The 21833-nt window shown below is 38.4% G+C and overlaps 1 protein-coding gene across 30 annotated transcripts in view; it reads left to right on the top strand.

Moving 5' to 3' along the window:
* The first annotated feature begins 12301 nt into the window (after window positions 1–12301).
* LOC145992030 (uncharacterized) overlaps window positions 12302–21833 on the top strand; it is a 360413-nt gene continuing 350881 nt past the window's right edge. For all 30 annotated transcript variants that reach the window (XR_014442121.1, XM_083128107.1, XM_083128091.1 and 27 more), the window contains exon 1: window positions 12302–12513. Coding sequence is in view for 29 of the 30 variants with exons in the window: in XM_083128107.1 (XP_082984233.1) it covers window positions 12382–12513 (132 nt within the window). In the remaining variant the exon portion in view is untranslated. The remainder of the gene's footprint in view (window positions 12514–21833) is intronic.

The raw sequence follows: 21833 nt of genomic DNA, 5'->3' as shown, positions 1-21833 counted from the left end.
CAACGACAGACACTCAGAATTCATTCTAAGTAAATTAAACATTAAATACATGTTCACATTATCTTGGACTGCCCACGCTTAAAATTCAACCATTAATTTCAGTTAATATCTTGCTTCTTTTTATGTACAAAGCTCCTTAGCATCAAGGTTTTCTGTGACTTGGTGAATTAAGATGATATGAACGTCCTTTAGTGGTTATTTTCAGGCCTTTCAATGCCGTTTTGTCAGAGGAAAACATTTTAATCGCAGATAATGTAAAATCTCAAACTCAATATTTACACAATATCGTCTCGTGAACAATTATATAATATCTCTACATTCTAATAGAACCAGGTGTTTCAGAAATAATTGAGGGGTTACATAAATTATTGCAAGTAAACTAATGAACAATTCAGTCTTATTTAACGAATAGGGAACAATGTGTGAAATTAGTACATGAGAATAAGTCATACATATCTATATGGCTTGGTATCAAACAAGGAGTACCACAAGGAAGTATTCTAGGACCTATTCGCTTTTTCTTATACATCAAAGATTTCTAATGAAGCACTAAAATATTGCAAATACCATAATATGCGGATAACACACACACACACACACACACACACACACACACACATATATATATATATATATATATATATATATATATATATACACACACACACACACCATAAGAAACAGTGCAATGGCCCTAGAGACATTGCAACAGGACCTCAATTCAATATCTAAATGGTCTGAATGTAATGCACTCAAGTTGAATTTATTTTAACTCTAGACACAACGAGTAACCTCAAAAAGTTAGAACCCCTTTACACTGAATAATTCAAGAATGTAGAATGTACAAACAGCACGCAACCTCGGCATAATATTGGACGAGAATCTACATTGGGGATCTCATGTCACACACACGGTTACAAACTCGGTAGCAAAGTTTTAAGCAAAGAAACGAAAACTCACGTGGTCAACACACTGTAATGCCAAAAATTGATATGCTTCCCCTGTATTTATAAACATCAACAATAGCCTAAATTACAAGCTACAAAAACTTCAAAACAGTTGCATAAGATTTATACTGAATGTCAAAAGAAGAGAACATATTTCCCCGTACTTACAAGAACTTAATTGGTTAAACATTAAAAATAGAACATTTTTGACATTGTCTTTATTGTACAGGATTATATATATATATATATATTGCCCCGTACAGGAAGAACGGAAAACAAATTTACCTTCTTCAGAAAACACAATTCCCGATTCCTGTACACAAAACAACACTGAATGGAAATTCTTTCATAGTCACGGTGATAAAAGAATGGAATGACCTCACGGGAGTTCCACCCTGCAACACAAAAAATGAACTGAAAGAAGCATCTACTGTCCAAACAATAGTGCCTGGCTTTGTCTTTCTATAATGAACACGAATGAGGTATTGGTCTTAGATTCTGTTCTATCTCTGCAATAATTGAACTATGCATCTTCAATTAACTACATTATACGAGAGTGATTCAAATGAAAACCTTAATTCGTTCTTGTTTCTTATGTAGTAGATTTCTTTATGTAGGGTTGCACACGTTTGCTGCATTTTAGCACAGACCTATTGCTGATCGACATTTCTATTCAACTTTGAGTTACTGATTGTATACCTCAAAAAGAATAAGTCTTTGGGGTCCACGTGCAGTCACTTATGACCCACCGCGAAGGCCTTTCCACCCATCTGCCTGCGAACTGAGACCATTGTCGAATTTCTCCTCTGTTAGTAAACTTGCTGCTGTGGTAAGCATGCAGAGATACGTATATGGAATTTTCATTTGCCGAGACATTTCTGTAAGTTTTAGGCTGGCAGGGGGCAAGAAACCACTCCTCTTCACTGGTGCAAGTGTGTAGAGGAGGCGCCATCTTTAAAATAACAAATATGGCATTTTGAATAGTGTCGGCGCTTTGAGGTCGTTTTGTAAATAAAAGTTGATACCTCATGTAAATTTTAGCTGTATGCAGTCTGTCCTACAATTTTTATTGCAGTTTTAAGGTTTTCATTTGAATCATCTCGTAAGTATAAATGTTTTGTTTTTCTATTTTTCCCTACTGTAACAATAATTTTCAGGAAGTGTCAACTGTAATATGTATTTGACAAGGATTTGTTGTAAACAGAGGCCGAAACATGCTCGCTCAATAAAGCCATTTCTATTCAGTTCTGTCCTATTTTATTCTACCCTATTCAAGTTGCTATAATCCAGTTTATGTAGGTAAACGATTCATTTTAAGATGAATGGAAAGCATCAATAAAGTAAACAATCACAATTTTATGGGAGTGGCATAAGCATCAATCGTGCAAATTGATCGCACAGTTGGAGGTGTACTTACTTTCAAACCGAACGCACTTGCCTAAAATACAGGGTGCACATCAAGTCCTCTAACCATTGTAATAAATCGTCGTGTTGCAAGGAAAGGATACAGCAGAGTTGTATTTTGAAAGTATCTTTCCTCCTGACAGCATGCTTCGTTTGGATGGAGGGCACATCCCATGGTGATGGGTGCCTTGGACTACGACATTACTCACAGAAAAATAAATGCATCAAATCTATTTCCTAAGAATCAGGTTTATAGTCTCATGCATTTTTGTATCTCATTTGTAAAGGTCACGCCAAAGTTCAACACATGAGCAAGTGAGAATTTCTTTCTACGTCGAATTCTACTTTTATGCATCACTTGATGCATTTTTATGCATCTTCCTGCTTCATTCTCGATGATGCACTTAAAAAAATTGCTCTGATCTATATACCTTATGCATTTTTATGTCTCAGCTGATGCATTTACTTTTCTGTGTGAATAGATATATTTTATCAACAGGAAGACTGGAAGCGCCGACATGCAAATCGAGAACTGCTCTCCTTCGAAAGTTCTCCTATAAATTACATGTTACTAATATACATCTAGGAGAAAATACATTAAAACTGCTAAGCTTTTAAGTTCATTTCCCACCAACGGGTTTAAAGTGAACATTATTTTCTCTTTCAGGTTCCAGAAAGAAAAAAAACACATTAAAATTTGCGCAAAAATTAGGTGAGATCTCTGTCCTCAGTTGTAATTTCCCTCCCTCGCTAGAGGGCCTCCCCCATGGCGCAGTGGTAGCGTCATTGCCTTGTAATCAAGGGGTCCCGGATTCGATACCCGGTGGAGGCACAAGTGGTTCGGATCCCACTTTAAACTGTAGGTCCAGTCCCGATTAGCCTTACTGTGCATAAAGTGGACTTAAAACAGCAACTCAAACCAAACCTCCCTCGCTAGAAAGACTATTCAGGATCAAGAGAAAAACTGGAGTTTGTTTTCCAAGGGTTTCTTCAGCTTTAGGTGGAAGGGGTTGGGCAGGGGAGGGTTACAGAGGGGGGAGAACCGGTATTGCGGAGAGGTGAATGGTCCTTGGGGGGCCTAACCCAGGCCAGGAGGGACGTAGGCACCAGCGGGTTGCTGACAAAGCAGTCGTTGGTGAAAACTCCATACTTCCACCCTTTGACGAGCCATATGCTAATGGCTCCTTCGGAGCTCCTGGGTGTCATTGAAGTGGTAAACAGTTCTCCTCTGTTGGCGTTTGTGAGAGGCGGGGGAGGCAGCCCCCTCTCCCATCTTAGTTGTATTACGGGAAGTGTTGCAGGGGATGTAGCGGTTGCATGGAAACTCGCTCGACTCTCTCCTCTACACTTTATACTGCTTGGTCCTCTGTCGCCTGGAAGCAGTTCGATCTCCTTTTCCCTTTCTCCAGTCTCCCTCCAGTAGCTCATGGTGTCACAATCAGAACAGCCAGTTGCAAGGAAAAAGCCGTCTCTGTCCACTTTCTAGTTTGAAATTCGTACGTCCATTTCTACCTCTGTGGGTTAATACGCATAGAAACGAGCACGAATGATAAAGCTTCAGTTTTAAGTGCCTTATTATGCACAGATAGCCTAATTGGAACTGGTCTTACAGTTTAAAGTGATATGAGACCCACTATGTGCTTCCAGTGTGTACCGAACCCGGGACACCTTGATTACAAGGCGACGACGTTGGCTGGAACGAGAGACAAACACAATCACACATTCATGCCCTAATAGGACTCGAACCTGTTATCGCATCGCATTACTCTAAGCACTCCGCCAATGCAGTCACGGATATAGAGAGCATATACAATAAATAAATGCATTCAGCATTTTCTAACATAGCCTAGAAAAAACATTTTCGGGGTAAGATTTCTATGTTATGTTTTTGGGGGTGGGGGTCGAGATGAGGAGAAGGTGTTGCTTCAGTCACTGACACAATATGTGAGATATCTTTGCACACGTCCATACAACAGTTTACATACGAATACATAAACCTCCATTCCCATATTTCTAGCATTATAAACTCAGTTTAGCAATCAAAGTAGTTAAGATAGCAAAAACTAACCCAAAATCTACTAATCTTGCCTTTACAAGCAATATTCCCCTCTTAGACCTAAACCTCTTCGGACAGTCAAATTTCTTTATTTTCTTGAAACATCTCTCCTTGTGATAGAGATTGTACTTCCAGCAGTTTGTCTTACTACGCCAACTTATATGAGCCTGTAGGGCTCGATCCCACGCGACAATTGGCCTATTATATTTTATTTTAGAAAAAAATACAGATAAAAGTTTCTCAAAACTTAATTAGTGACTGGGTGTTATCAAACCATTTCATAATAATTTCTTACAGTATCCGTTGTCATGTCATTATTAGGAAATAAAAGGAAGGATAAGGAATTACAGCCAGGAATAGGCACTTTAAAAAGCTCAGAATTGGCAGGCAAAAAGCATCACAAAATACAAAATATGCACTAACATCGACGTATTTCTTATCATTTTCTCGGATTAGCCACACAAAAAGACTCTTCACAATAGGCTCTTATGAGGTGAACAGAACAGCCACTAAGAAATTCGTGTATTCCTGTTAGAAATGGCTGGAAATGGTTTTAAACGTAAAGCATACATTTTCTGTTCAAGAAACAAAACAGGCCTTTTAGGTCAAATCATCAGCCTAATTACGTCCTAAATTATTGAATAAAATTATAAAACTAATCTCCGAGTTCAGCTCATGCAATGTTTTTTAAAAGTTGGAGCGAATGAATCTTACATAATGAAGATGTTACACATTAACTTTACCCAACAACAGAAAGTTCCTTCACTGAAACTACTTTTATGTACATTCCTTTCCTGGAATAATGATTTAATACTTAAGTACATCTCCCAATTTCTCATGGTCATAAATTTCCAAATAAGGCACAGTTAATATTCCAGAGGCTTTCTTGTAGAAAGTTTCTGAATAAATTTCAAGCTAGTGGTAATGAACATCTATGTACGTACATAAGGTGTCACTTTGGCTTCTCAAGATACGAATGTTTAAGGTCAGTTTACTCTAAGGGCATATTATCATTTACATTTACAGCTGGAGATAGTTGGGAAGTGTATGCTAGTAGTTCTTGTGATAGGGTAAATGGTGACTTTGTTTAGTTTTCCATCTCTCTATTAATTGTGACAACGAGGATGAATGATGGTACGTAGCATTTCTGGCACTTTTGACTAATTATGACGATGAGGATGAGTGATGATGTGATCAAGGGAGACTCACAAAGAGCAACGATGCACAGAACGATATTCGAACCCGGCACCCCTGGCATCGTAGCATGTTATACTACCCACTTCACTACCGAAGTAACACCAGTGCCCATGGCTGCACTATAGCAGTAAGATCGATCGTCCCTCACTCAACACTCCCGATCACCGTGTTTTGTGAATTTTGGTTATTACACGTCGTCTCTCTATCTCTCTTCGTTAATCACGACGATGGGAAGTTAATAAAATAGATGGGGAAGAATATCTGGTTTTGAATCTGGTACATAGACATCTAAAAGCAACTGGCTACTGAATGTGACCCACCACAAGCCACGGGATCAATCATTTTCTCTTCTGTCGCTTCTATCATATTCATATTTTATACAATTGAACCGATCTCACGAACAACGATGTAATCAATGTTTTCTGTCGAAATGGTGTAATTGTAATAGTAGAGCCAGGAACTTTATTTCATAACATATGTTTTATTTGGTTTCAGATCGAATACTGGGAAGAGATCTTCACGTATATGATGAAAATCAGCCGAAATGGTCAAACTTGATAAGGCATATTTCGACATACTTTACCAATTTTGCGTTTTTACAAAATATTTCTTCAATTTTCTTGTAATAACACATATTTCTTTATAAATTCTTAATTGTCTTACATATGATCAGTCCTTTATAATTTATATATTTAGTACAACGGATAGTTTATATTATGCCAGGAAGGAAATTATGAATGAAGAAATTAAAAGCAGATGCCATCATTTCTTACCAACAACCAAACAATAATACCCTTCCCCCTTCTTTTTATTAACCTACCGACAATTGATAGCAGTGCAAATATTATTGAGGATTGAGGAAAAATATTCTCTCCCATTGCTGTGCAGGCACAGGAAAATACTTTTAAAAAAATCCCACTACACTCTTCGGTTAAAGGTTCTGGCTTCACTTAAAACCCCACCCTAGTTGATCTTCCATGGAAGATACTACCATCCCATATAATGAGGAATTAGAAAGTACGGTTGTACATATTTTTGGCTTTAATGGGAATATTTCTCCATTTTTCTGACATATTTTTCACTTTTTATGACATAATTACATACATAGTTCACAATTTTATAGGGCATAAAGTCCCAGACCCCAGTAATAAGCATGGTAAATGCGATAGTGATATTAGTTCTAACCTTGCTACCCAAATACCAGCACTTTCCATGACGCTCAGCGTCTGGAAGAACAACCAACGTTTTAACAGAACGCAATATGGGTGTCTGTAGTGAGCATCGCTGATGTCTCAATAAGTGCAGAAGGCGTGAAATAGTGTAATTAAATGGAGAATAACGAACGAAAAGCCTTCTGGGACAGTGGACACCCTAATATATACAAGAGAAACAAGCTACATTCATAAATAGCATTCTATAAAAAAACGAAAGGTTAATACTCGTAAGTTAGCATATTGTTCTCTTAACATTTCAGTTAGATTTAATTAAATTTACCCCTGATATGTTTTGAAATGCATTCGCGTAAAATCGCGTAAAATAATATGCTAAAATGCTTCTATTTCGTTTTATTTGTTTTGCTTCTGTGTGTCATTATGCAAAATTGACAGTACTGATGAGTAACAAGCTCAAAATAATAGGTTCTTTATTCACTAAAACTTACTTTCAACTTACTTGTTGTGTTTTCTGTTATAAAACAAAGGTATTTTTTAGATCAGTGTATGATGCTCTCAGTAACAGAGGTTTAAAGAGTTCTTCAAAGTAGTATTAAATACGTATTTGACAAATTCATTTTATCTCCCGAAAAAGATGGTTCATGTAGGTTACAATGTTGTTCGTGGGACCGATTCATTTGACTACTCCGTTTAATACACTTCCTCTTTCTTATGTGTGTATGTGCTGTCCTGCTTCCTTGGCACTTTATTAATATTTCCCCTAGAATTGAAATTCTAAAGTGACCACAACAATGAGATGGAGCTGGACCTTTGGCATGCAAATGGGCGATTTTTTTCATATTTTCCTCTCCATTCGAAAAACTTCTTGGATATTTCAAAATATGAAACATTACATCAGCTTAGAATTCCTTCTAGAGCATTGACGTGACTTTTCGTGTAGTTTTCTTTCACTGTTGTCTAGATATTATCAATAGTTTTGTGATCAATATAAATATTCTATCACGTAATAATTCATTAAGATCTTCCTCCCCCAACCAGCTTTTAATGATTTTGCAATTTAGTTTAAACTGTTTTACTTTTTCAAGAGATACATATTTTCCATGTATACTATACCAAACATTAATTTTTAAAAAGAACTTACTTGTGTAAACTGCACTCCTCGATCCTGGATAACTGCATAATTTGCGGAAGATCCCTGTCCTATTTTTTTTGATTCCTTTCCTTTCTTTCAAAGGGCCATCTCCCGCGGAACTGGAGTTTCACTATCTATTGGGTTTATCAGCCTTAGATGTTCCCTCCCTGGCTCCTTGAACCTCCCCCTCCGACCTGGGCTCCCCCATTGGCCAGGATCTCCTCTGCATGCTTGGTTTTCCCCCTAGGGGAGATTGGGGGCTCAAATGGGTCTCAGGGGCCCTCAAAGGGGCCTAGGGAACCCTGAAAGGGCCCAGGGAGACTAAAGGACTAAGTTGGGCCTTAAAGGGCCCAGGAGGCACTTAGGTCTTGGGAAGGGAGGTTGCTGGACCTGATTGAAATGCTTTAAATATGAAAAGGTACTGTCTAGAACTCATTTACGTTTGCTATTTTTTCTTGCAGTCAGGGATTTAATTTATTTACAATTCGTAGACCAGGATTAACCGATTAAAAGTTGCCTTCTAAAAATGTCCGCAAGTACGTTTACACTGGAATGTCACTGCGGTTGTAGAACCGTATCGCAGGAAATAAATCATAACGCTGTTGTTCTCTCGTTGGCCACGTCCCAATACTCCCTTGTCGAAGAGTTACAGTACATAACGCAATGGAGTATATTAGTGTGGTGTCACATTGAGTTCAAACAAACCCGTCACGTTAAAGGTCCAGGAACAGCAGCCAATAGGAGCCGTCGATGAGTTAACGTGAGGCTGCTGTGTTCCCAGCAGATATCACAACAGGGACGGAAAGTGTTGCTGCAACCAAGGGATGGATCGAGAATGAGATAGAATGGGACTACATGGAGACGGGCAGCGTTTTCGTTTCGCCCATTTCTACCTTGTACCTTAGATTCTCGAGACAGCCAGTATCTGGATTAGTTTTTCATGCTCACAAGTGGATAATTGTTTATCGTCAGGTCCGTACTCGATTCAAGTTGCATATTGTTTCATTTCAATACGGAACTTGGACCCTATTTAAACTGGTTCTGAAAAAAAAAGTTCCTGGCCCATATTTACATTGATCCTGGAATGAAGGTTCCTGGACCGTATTAAAATTCGTCCGGAAAAAGGTTCCCAGACCGTATTTAAATTCATTCAGAAAAAGGTTCCTGGACCGAATTGAAATACTTTACAGATAAAAAGGTTCTTTACGGTCCAGAACCCATTTACGCTTGATGATTTTCTCTCCTTGACCGGAATTGAATTTATTTAAAATTCCTGGACCTTTAACAACCCTGCCTTGCAGTATTTCAGTCAACAAATTTCAGGTTCTCACAAAGTGTAACAAATTAGAAGAATATGGTTCTAGGTAAAGAGATAGGCTACCGAACGCCATGTAGGTTTGGTTAAAAATCCTGAAGTTTCTGACGATAAACACAGGATCTGTACAATATAACTTTAAACTAGAAGTCTATATACTTAATTAGGGAGTATTTTATTTCTTTCTGCTTGCATTTTGCATTGAAAGTAATTTGAAGTTTTTCTTTCAGAGTGAAGAGAGATGTCCTACGAGATAAATGCATCAATGCATCACTGAACGAACTTCCATCTCGCCTCATCTGATCCCAGGTGCAACTGTACGTTACAGGATAAATAAATATCTTATTATTAGAGAGCAACCTTCGATGTTTATTACTTTAATGTTTTTGTAGGGTAAGAAAGAATATATAAAGACGTAATTTCCTTCCCATCCGTATCCCGTCCTACATCTCTAATTTAAGAGAATAAAATAAGTCCGAAGATTTTTTTATGAACAAGCGGATGAACAGGTAACTCTGGTAATTTTACTGAACCAAAGGGGAGTGGACCCGTTGAACCCCCCCATTAAATACGCCCTTGGTTATACACATTATTTCCTTGTAATATGGATTTTGTGATCTGATTCCCCTAATTATACATAAACTAAGTATTATTATGTACTGTGCAACTAATGTGATCTTCTCAGTGTATTTTCTCTTAATTGCCCAAAAATATTTGATCATAACTTGCGCATCAGAAATGAAACACAAACTGAAATTGCTTTATGGAAAATATAGTAAACTAGGCTTTATAAATAAAGTGAAGTATGTGAAAATTCTTATTTTGCACTACATAGCTTACGGTAAATTTCGATAAATATAAGTTTAAAATATGTATATTTTTGAAAGTTTGGTCAGCAACCAATTTTACAAGCAATATTTTTCGCATGACCTGAGAACACGCACCCAGCAGAACTCTTTCATTTATCTTGCACGTTAGCCGCAGGGATATTTCATGGAAGAATGATCATCACAAAGCATAGCTTTCCTTTCCACTATCGCTTTTTCTTGCATTATTTAAATCTGTACAGATTTGTAAAACTGCTGCACATGTTCGCTCACCGTGGGCTACCCCCAGTAAACTGGACGCTCGATGCAGACGACAAACGAGCTCTCTCTAAGTCGTGACGTATTAACATGGCGAGGCGTGTTTTCAGCGCAGCTACTGCGCCTTGAATAACGTAGTGTGGAAAACGGCACGGTTTTGCGCTCTCTGGCTGGTTCCACTTGAAAATGATACCACTAGAGGCGCTGGTGTTGGTCTCGGTGCATGGTATTCGTCTGCTTGTAATGGAAGTAAATGGAGTTTTCGCTGCAGAGTCTAATTCTTTTACATGAAGCATATCTATGAATGTGATAATTGCTATAATATTTGGTACAGTGGTCGCGAAGATATTAACGAACATTCTAGACAGTCGACCACGTCCTGTTATCGTCATACTTTCGTTAATAGTACGGGAGAAAAAATACGCGTGGAATGCTCTTGGCAACTAAATTTTTGTGTATGAATTAGGTTCATCATCATCATTTCTTTTAAAGATATACACACTGAAGCATTTGTATTTTTGATATTTACTGTCTCTTTTCTTCCGCTTTAAACTAATCGCGGCGATGATGATAATGATGATTGCATGAAACGACAAGGGGAACCCCAAAAAAAACTTTCTTAGTGCCATCGACATGAGTGTAAGGAAACTTTCAAACCACTTTCGGCACGGGATGTTCACACTGTCACACACTTTCAGACTGTAAAATAGTATTCATTGCGCATGAGGGTCGAAACAGCAAACGACACGTTCATATGTTGTATTCGCATGCTACTTGTTACTTCGGTCGGAAAGCTCCTTAAAGGAAGGGTGCTCAGACCGAAGCGACGCGCTAGAGGGGGAGTTCCAAACTAAGAGACAACCGACATGGTGCCTTTAGTCTATTAGCAAGCGTTGCTTGCGAACAACAGATAGGCGACACGATAAAGCGCACATTACAACAACAGATCTAGGCGACACGATAAGCCACACGTGTCGCTTTGTCGCTTCTGCGTCGCTCAAACTGGGTCATTTCCTCAATAGCTTGCAACATGTTGCCGTGGTTTGTTGTTCGCGAATACGCGATGCAATGAATGTCTTGCTTTAGTGAGATTGCACACCAAAGCGGTACGCGACACTTATCGCTTGAGGATTTCACCAACCGAACGCTGGCCTGTGCTTCCCGTCATGCCGCTACGATGTGAAATGTTGCTCAAGCAACATGTGTCGCTTCGGTATGAAAGTTGCCTTGGACCGAAGGACCCGTGTCGCTTTGGTGTGAAATCCTCGTATCGTTTGTCGCGTGTCGCTTTGGTGTAAAATCTCCTTGAGGAAACGGTGCAGTCAGAGCTTGTGTCCCTACGTTTCGAAAGGCTGCATTGATTACCAACTGCTCGCTTTCAAGCGACACTTGTGGTTTGTCGCCTCGGTATGAAACATCTCTCAGGATACTATTTATATTCTAATAACATAGAAAAATAAACTCTAATACACAGTCCAAGACCTGACGTCCGGAATCACATTGCGATGTTTCTTCTTGTGTTACGCACGCATGCTATTTATTTATTCATTTTATTTTACTTTTCTTTCCAAATTAATACCATTTCGTGACTGCAAATCACTCCACAAATATAACTGTTTCCATCAATTCATGTACCGCCTTTCAAGACAAACAAATCTACACAATATTTTCCAAAAACTAACAAAGCCGCATTTCTTTCATATGAAAATTAGCACCGATTCTGATCGCACTGCCATCTATGTTCTCATCAGTAATAAATTTTCTTTAATAATACATTTTCTTTATTCAGCGGGCGAGGTTCAGCCAAGGGCTGCTCTGCCACCTAACCCTTAAACTGGACGCAGAGAAACGCGAGAACTTGCAGGGGTCATTTTTCCAGGGTGTAGTTTTCAAAATTGTTGTAATAAAAATTGAGTGGAAATGTCCATTTTCTGATTTAGTTATTTTTGTAAAAGATCACTTAAGCGGCTGGCAACATTGGCAACGCCAACCATCATTTTGGATTATTTCTATCTGTGTGCGTCGGTTTTTGGTTCCTTAAATTTGTATTAATATTAATGTGATGCCACAAAAATGGAAAGCTTTGAAAATATGTGCAGATTTTGTCTAAAAAGTCTCTATGATTCTAGTAGAGTTAATATATTCGACGAAGAGAACATGAGAAGAAATACCGTGGACAAAATTATGAGCTGCCTGTCGCTTATTGTGAGTAACGTCTGTCCGTTTTTATTAGAACTTCGATAGCCTAATTGAAATTATATGTAAATATGTATTTACATGTTTGTTGTTACCATCTTGGCCATTTGCAATAATGTTAATAGAAAATGTAACAGTCTTGTCATTACTTTTATTTTGTCTACTTGTATGATCACACATCATCGAATAATGTGGAAGAAGCCGGCAAATATTGGTCGTTTGATCATTGGGGTAACATTATCGTATGAGGGAAACGGATTCCTTCAAATTTCCTTCAAATTTACAGGAGAAATACTTACGGAAATCAGTTTCTTGAGCGTTTTGGAAGTTCCTGAATGTAGATTTGATCCATTTTAATGTGAATGCGTGTTGTTTTCTGCGAAAATCTCTGTCCGACACGCTGTTTCTGCTCCCGCCATTTGCTTTCTGAACGAGAATTCAATGTTCCGTGTGTTAAGATGATGCAACCCCGTAGCCAGTGTTTCAGCCTCGCCGTGTTTTCACTAGAACCATGTGTCGAGTATTTTTAATTTTTTTTGGAACGCGTTTACAACACCGGACTCTTCAATTGCTATGAAATTTCGCCTACTCACTAATTGAGACCTCCTAATCACGAATCTGCATGTAATAATTGGCGGTCAAGTATGGAAATCGATAAAAAAACGAAATAAACTATGTTTTCTTAACGTAACCCTACCATAAGAACAGCAGCTCCACGGAACAAGCCATTTCCCCCGAATGGGTGTCACTTATCGCACAACACTGTAGCAACATTGTGTTCTGACGTCACAGGAGAGAGCTTTTTCATATTAGGCAATACAAGGTAACGCGTCTCTTAGCGAAAATATTAATTTTTCTTTGTATTTATGCTAATGGAACCTAACCTAACCACATACGCATTCCTCGTCTGACGTCAATATTCAAGGTTGCAAGATTGTTGTGCGTAAAGGAAGAGCATTAAGGAATTGCGAAAGAAAGACTGTTCCGACCGGAATTGGTGTCGCTTATCGCACAACACTGTAGCAACATTGTGTTCCGACGTCACAGGAGAGAGCTTTTTCATGTTAGGCAATACAAGGTAATGCGTCTCTTAGCGAAAATATTAATTTTTCTTTGTATTTATGCTAATGGAACCTAACCTAACCACGTAGGCATTCCTCGTCTGACGTCAATATTCAAGGTTGCAAGATTGTTGTGCGTAAAGGAAGAGCATTAACGAATTGCGAAAGAAAGATGGTTCCGAATTGCTGTGTATGGTCAATGAACGTGGTATTTTACAAGTTCTACACGTAAATGCGAAGTATTAGCATAATTTCAAATCCGGGCACGAAAGTAGATATTTTCCGGTGAATGAGGTTGCAACACTGCATAAATCGACAAAACACTCAGAACGCCCCCTAAACCAGTACGCTATCATGGCCATAATGTGTTACAGATTCGAAACAACAAGTAACAGTAAGTACTCGTAAATAGAAGAAATAGACATTATCTTAGTTAGAAATGCATTATTTCACCTTAAGAAATGTTCCGCATTCGAAAATAACACGTTAGCAATGTAAAGAAGTCCGAAATATATGATTCGTAGGTGTTTCCCTCATACGATAATAGTACTGTAATACGTTCCTGTAGCATTGTCTAATATCTGGAAGGTGTTTTCTGTCATGTGGGAATGTATCCTTTGGTGCGTATACCTTCGTAGATCATCACGCGAGCTTGTGTTTTGTTGATGTTCATTGGGATGCAGTGTTTCCAACCTAAAATACAAACATGACTTGTCGTGGATATGTGGTGAAATTCATGAAATTCATACCGGGAGCCCCACAACCCATTGACGGATAGCCCCAAAAACTATTTGCGGGTGGCCCCACGAACCATTTCCTGCAAGGTTAGGTTAGGCAATCATAGTTAAAATTTTGGGTACTAGTTTACTATCCTTCGGACAGATTTCTTCATTTCTACACAAGAAATTACTTACCGTAATAAGTTCCTGTAGTATTGTCTAACATCGGGAAGGTATTTTGTGTGAAATTCAGGTAAGTTTTCCGTATCCTGGAAACGGATTTCTTCAAATTTAAAAGTTTGGGCCTCATTTGGGGGCAGGTGACTTCGGCCAATTTCTAACATGCCTTTAACAGGGAGTCTATAGAAAAAGCCGGGGAGGCGGGGCTACGTTAGCGGTTGGGGGCGGTAGGTCAATTACCCCAGGGGCGGAGCCCGGAACCGGTGGGAAATTTCGACTCGAAAATTTCAAACGAAAATAGTGAAGATTCAATTACTTTGATCAAAAAAACGTCAATACACCTTAAGGAATGTTCCGCGAAGCTGATACGTAAGTACGAATGGCAAAAATTGACGAAACGAAGAATTTATAGGTGTCCGAAGGATAGTAAATTTTTACCATGTTTCCAGCCTTCGTAACCGAAAAATACCAGAATAGCCCCACAAACCATTGACGGATAGCCCCAAAAACCATTTACGGATACCCCCATGAACCATTTCCAGCAAGGTTAGGTTAGGCAAGCATAGTTAAAATTTTGTTCGTAAAACAATGGGATACAGACTTTTAAAAATAATGTTCAGTGTGATCTCCGTCAAACGAATTTCTTCATTTTTACAGAAGAATCTACTTACAGAAATTAGTTTCTGTAGCATTCTGAAAATTCGTGGAGGTATTTTCTTCCATTGTGGAATCTATTTGACCGGGAATTCATGTATTTTTTGGAGAAAAATATCTCTACGATGCACAATGACCGTTGCTACCTCTACGTGAGCTGGATGTTCCGTACCTTTCATGACGTAACCCCCTGTCAGTGTTTCCAACCATGCTGGTGTTTTGCAAGAAGTGAAGGTGATTTTTTTAAAAAGCTATATCGCATTGATTTACAAATAAAATGTTAACTATGCTTGCCTAACCTAACTGGAAATAGTTTTTTGGGGCTATCCGTCAATGGTTTGTGAAGCTATTCAGGTATTTTTAAGGCTAAAAATTTACTATTCCACAAACACCTGTAACTTCTTTGGCACTTTTAACATTCGTACTTACCTATCTGCTTCGAAGAACATTCTTTAAGGTGTATTCATGTTTTTTTTTTATGAAAGTAATGTCAATTTTCCACGATACAAGTCCTTCTTTATGTGCGTTTTCTCGCTTGCGTACGGCGCATACATCTCCGTAGATAATCGCACATCGTGCTTTGTCGATCTTCATTCGTTATCCAGTGTTTCCAACCTTCATAACCCATAAAAATACTCGTGAAGAAAGCTGATGTAATTTAATTATTTTTTACAATTTATTTATTTATTTAATTTTTTGTAATTTCGCATTTTTTTACGATCAAAATTTGGTAAAATTGTCAATCGGAATAATGGATTTCTTCATTTTTACACAAGAAAGTACTTACTGGAATGAGTTTTTCTAGCATTTGGATACTTCGTCGAGATATTTTCTGTCATCGTAGAATCTGCTGGAGTTGTAAATTATGTGTTTTTCACGAAAAATATCTCTCCGACGCACAATTGCAGTTGTTGTTCCATCCTTGGTCTACGTGAACCGGATGATGTTGACATAATCTCCTGTCAGTGTTTTCAACAACGTGCTTGTTTTGCAAGAAGATGAAAAACCGAAAAATACATTCTCGATATTACTACGACCCGGCTACCTGCCTTTAGCTATAGAGTACCTTTTTAAGGCATGTTAGAAAATGGCCCGGAGTCACCTCCCCAACACTATTTCTCACTGTTTTCCGCATTGACACCTGCAGATACCAAAAATGAAGGCTAAAATTAAACCTAAGAAGGTAACTTACCTCTTTTTATCAGGGCTAGGCACTGAATTGCGGGTCGAAGTTAAATTTGTAAGTCCAAAAATGAAGTTACACCTACATTGAAAGTCCTTGTTGTCCTTTTCCACAGAATACCACCCTCCACTCCCTTCCCATCATAAAAATAAGAAGTCACAAATTATCCCATCCCACAAGTCATTTAGAAAAAACAACCTTCCCCTTTACGGCCTGCAGTTGCCAAAAATAAATAATTATTTCCAATTTCTGAAGTTGCATAAATGAAATCCAGTGTCTGAAATGTCCAATCCGCCAATATATCACACAAATAACATATCACAATCGCAAATGTTCCCATTGCACAAGTCAATCATAAGAAGAAAAAGAAAAAAATCAGACGTGCGCCTGTGACATGAATCCATCATTCGCCATCATAGAAGTTCTGAAAAACCTTTTTGACGTTACGCAAGGAATATTAATTTCATGTAAAACTTAAGTTTTGTAGCACGTAGATCTAAAAAATTAACTTCCACGCTATTTGCAAACACTGTTTGTTATGAGGAACTAAATATTTTCACGAAAATATTTGGAATGTGCCTGAAATCGAGGGTGTAGATAGGGGTACCGGAGCCTGTTTCGCAAGGCACAATAAGTAAGTACGAACATAAAAAGTGACGAAATAAACACGTGAGAGGTGAGAGCTGTTCGGCCGCTCAACATCATTTAATGAAAATTCGGTACTAATTTACTATTCCACAAACAGATTTCTTCATTGGAAGGTGTTTTCTGTCATGTTGGAATGTATCATAGCGGAAATTCATTATTTTTGTTGAAAATTAATTCTCCGACACACAATAGCATTTGGCACGTACACATTAGTAGATTGTTGTGCTTGTGTTTTGTCGATTGCAGGGTTTCCACCCATGCCATTGTTTTCCGGAAAGATGACGTGTCGTGGTGAAATTCATACTGGGTGTGTGAAAGATCCAGTGGATTTTGTAATTGGGTACTTGAAAAATGGATAGCCCCATGAACCATTTCCGGCAAGGTTAGGTTAGGCAAGGATAGTTAAAATGTTGTTCGTAAAATAATGCGAAGAAGCTTTCCACTTCACTAGTATTTTTTGGGTTATGAAGGTTGGAAAAACTGCATCGACAAAACACAAGCACGACGCCCGATGATCTACGAAAGTGTACGCACCATACTGTGTCTTACGGAAGCAAAACAACGCAAATAAAGAAGTAAAGAAGTGAAAAATTGAAATAACTTTTATCAAAAAAAAGTGAATACACCTTCAAGAATGTTCCGCGAAGCAGATAGGTAAGTACAAATGTTACAAGTGACTAAACGAAGAAGTTACATGTGTTTCTGGAATAGTAAATTTTTACAAAATTTTTTTTATCTACGTAACGTGATAATGGTTTTTCAGTGCTTCCATCATGGATTCATGTCAGAGGTGCACGTTTACACATTTCCTTTTTCTTCTTATGAATGAATTGTGGATTGTGAATGTTTAATTTTTTGGTACCTTCTCGGCAGAAATTATTCATTTATTGATTGCTCTGCTTTATTTTACCTCGCTTTTAATGCCACTTTAGCTAAAATGGGGATGAGTGATGATGTGATTAAATTGATAAATGGACACTCCCAAAGATCCATGCCCTGGCCGGGGTTCGAACTCTGGTGTCGTACCGCGATGTGCCAACTACTCCACCATGGGGGTCGGCAATATATGCTTTCGTAGTTAGGTTAGACAGGCCATTAGCATTAAAATAAAGTACCTAAAATCATTCTAATAAGGTTCTGATTTACTTCTAGATTCATTCCCACAAGTCTACGATACTTACAGTCACTTGTCAACCGAAAATACATTGTCCATGGAAGCATGCATGCTTGCGTAAGGTAATTTTTTGACATATTTGCTAAAGAAATTCAAGATGAAGAAAGAGGGATATTATTAGAACTCAAAATAGAAGAAGAAGAGAAGATAAGTTACCTAGATATATTGATGAAAAGGAAGAGAGGACAAGAAATTGAAGCCACTTGGCATCAGAAGAAGTGTGCAGCAGGGGTATTCTGCTACAAAAGAAGTGATGTAAGTGAGATGACAAAAATAAATTTTATAAAGAATATGGAGGACAGAATCAAGAAAATATGCATGAAAGAATGTGAAAATGAAGGCAACATAAATAGCCTATGGAAACAGCTGGAAAAGAATGGCTATGAGAAGGAGGATAGACTGGACATAAACAGAAGAAGGAAGAAAAGTGGCAGGAAAGAATTGGAAGAGAAAGAAAAAGAGAGGAGGTTTGGAATAAGAAGTATGGGGAAGACCACAGAAAAGATATGCAAAGTGCTTAGGAAAGCGGGCATTAAAACTTACAGGAAGGGAGGGAAAAGCATCTTAAGAATGGCGAAGAATGCAAACAAGAAAAAGGAAAACAGAGAAGAGGAAGGGATTATCTAAGAAGTGAAATGTAAAGAATGTCAGAGTGTGTACATAGGAGAAACGAAAAAGAGGCTGAAAGCAGGTTGAAACAACATAGGGATGATGTACGACTTAGGGAGAATTCACACCGAAGAAACAGGCAACATGCAACACGAAACACGTGTCGCTTGGAAGCCAACACTCAGTAATGAATGCAACCTTTCGAACCGAAGAGACATGGCAAGATGCACCTGTCGCATGTTGCTTACGTGCCTCTCGGACTGTGCCGTTTTCTCAATACCGTGCATCGTGTTGCTTCAGTTTCTTGTTCGCGCATGCTCAACGAATGCTTCATTCCAACGATCTGTATTTAGACTCTAGAAGAGAGCACAACCAGCATTATGTTTGATCCTCTAATTTGTTGATATAATAAAGTATCGATATGTACAATGTTTTAACAATGTTTTAAGATTTAAACACAACGTTCATTTCGCTTTATCAAGTTTTTTTGATGCAGTTATGTATCGGCTGTAATTTGCCTTCATCATCGTGTTTTGGCCATTTACCTGATTGCTTTTATTTGAAAAAGTCAGCGAATGGAGGCACTTTAGTCCAAAATATATTAGTTAACATGGTAAAATACTCTAGTGACCCGATACCGTGCCCTCGTATCAACTATACTGAGCTGTGAAATGTTCTGCTGAAACTTGTTGACAACTATCATAATCCCAATATCATATTTGAGTTGGGAGTTTACGTTTTTTAAGTCAATTTTATGCACAAAAAGACTAATCAGAACTGGATCTGCCCGGTGTCTCCTCGGTTATCGAACCTGGGATCACTTAATTACAAGGAGATGACGTTACCACTTTGTCTTCCATATTTTTATATTTGTCAACAAATATACACACATAATCAAACTATTATTACTCTTATGATTATGCTAGAATTTATTTATCAATATTTAGTTTCATAGGTACATGTTAATTCATGCATAAAATCTTCAATACTGTAAAGATTTATGAGGAAAATTCTTCGGCTAAGGGCATTGACTTAAAAAGAATACCGTGACATGGTTTCACAATGGTTGAGAACCATTTCTCTAGTGTTTATGTCTTAGCTTTATTCAGGCTGAAAAGTATAGCGTATACAGTTTGATTTCAGTGCATATTATTTCTCAGTTTTCTCGTGCACAACATGCCTCTCTCAAGTTTCAATAACTTGCACAAATTTGACGACGCATTTTACATGTAACAATGTCTCTTGTTACGTTATTTTCGGGTGAATAATAAACTGATTAATGCAATTATGTCGGTACAATCATGCAAACTGAGCAAAGAAACAAAGTGTCGCTTGCAGCGTGCATCTTGTCTCGTCGGTGTGAATCATTCGTGTCACGTGTTGCATGTTGCGTGTTTCTTCGGGGTGAATTCTCCCTTAAGAGAGAGAGAGAGAAATGCAATTTTTAAACACAAGAGGGAAACAGGACATGACATAGAGTGGGGTGAGGTAAGCAGATAGGAAGGGAGAAGAGAATACTAGTGAGAAAATTGAAGGAGGCCAAGGAAATAGGGCAGAAAGGTGAAGAAGACACAATGAACTGGAATGGGGGACTGAAGATAAACAAAAAGTGGAAGAAGGTGTTAGAAAGAGTGGAAAGGACAAGAGAGAAAGAGGAGAGAAGAAGGAAGGAAAAAGAGTGTGAGATAAAGAGTCCAACCATATTCTAGATGGAAGAAACTATGTTTAGCCTTTTAGCTGAAAGTACAGTTGACAAGGGAAAGCCACCTGCTAGAATGTTCCAGAATAAGTTTCTAATAGTGGAGGGGAGTAATGTTTGTGTATATATATATCATCCTGTTTTGTACCTTGTTACATTTTTACTTGGTACAGAGTCTGAAGAAGACCTTGCTAGAAGGTTGAAATGTTACGTTTAGTTTATGTTTTATAATAAAATAAATTTCTGCCTTGGTGAGCATATTGAGTTTTTTAATATAAAAGTAGTTCCAGCATACGAGAAATGCAAGTAACGCAAATGTCTGGTCCCAAACTATCGCCCGTGTAACCAGTTTCACTCATTTTTTCCTTAAAAATTCCCAAATAGTAGCAAAAGTAACACTCCTGACTTAACAACATCTAGTTACTATTGCAACTTAACAACCCTCCTAACCTAACAACCATTTCTAATATGAACGATAATATGTAATTTTTCAAAGTACTAACACAACATCAAATTCCTAATGCAACCCTCCTAACCTAACAACCATTTCTAATATGAACAAAAATATATAATTTTTTGAAGTACTATCACAACGTCAAACTACTATTGCAATCTAATACAACCCGAGTGCTGCACATTGCCAGATTCACTTACTATGAATGCCTGGTGGCAAGCTAGTTAAGAACTATATGCTTGGGTTTTGAATTAATACAGAAGGTTGTTCGGGATCTCTGGTGACGATTTTCAAAGCCGCTGGCGGCCCTGTTATCAACGTCAGTCCGTCCAAACGGTGCATGCTGAGTCACGTCAGTACCGAGAACGCGTGTGCAGAGTGTTGTGCCATTTACCTACAACGATGCCGAAGAAAATTGAACCATACTGGGAGGGCTACATAACAGTCCTTTCCGATTCTAAATATAGCTATTCGGCAATCAAAGGAATGTGCAAGAACCGTGGTTTTGTGATATCGAAGAACGGGATCGGTGCGGTATTGAAGAAAAAAAGCAAAGGCCGACTAGGCCTAATTCCACAGGGGAAGAAACAGGCAAATCCACGAGCAGCTACGAGTCGTACACTGGACTTAGTGAGAAAAGTGAAGGCCCTTGTGTCAGGTGGTAACCCTGCCCCCCAGAGGAGCATCGCACGTAAGTTGGGAATGTCTGTGTCAACAGTGAACACCATAATCAAGAAGAACCTGCAACTAGAAATGCGGCATAAGTGGCAAGTTCACAAGCTGTTGCCTCGTCACATGGCGGAACGTCGCACGAACGCTAGAAAGCTCTATGAGACCTATCTTGCAGCGGAGAGATGGAAAAATGTGGTGACATTAGAAGAAGCATATGTCTACCTTAGTGACTGTCACAAACCCCGCGCGATTTACTACCGTCCTCGTGATAAAAGC

The sequence above is a fragment of the Lepisma saccharinum genome, chromosome 9 (genome assembly GCF_977018435.1).
Source record: "Lepisma saccharinum chromosome 9, izLepSacc3.1, whole genome shotgun sequence".
Lineage (NCBI taxonomy): Eukaryota > Metazoa > Arthropoda > Insecta > Zygentoma > Lepismatidae > Lepisma > Lepisma saccharinum.
Note: the sequence above shows the minus strand (reverse complement) of the source record. Positions and strands in the feature narration are given on the sequence as shown.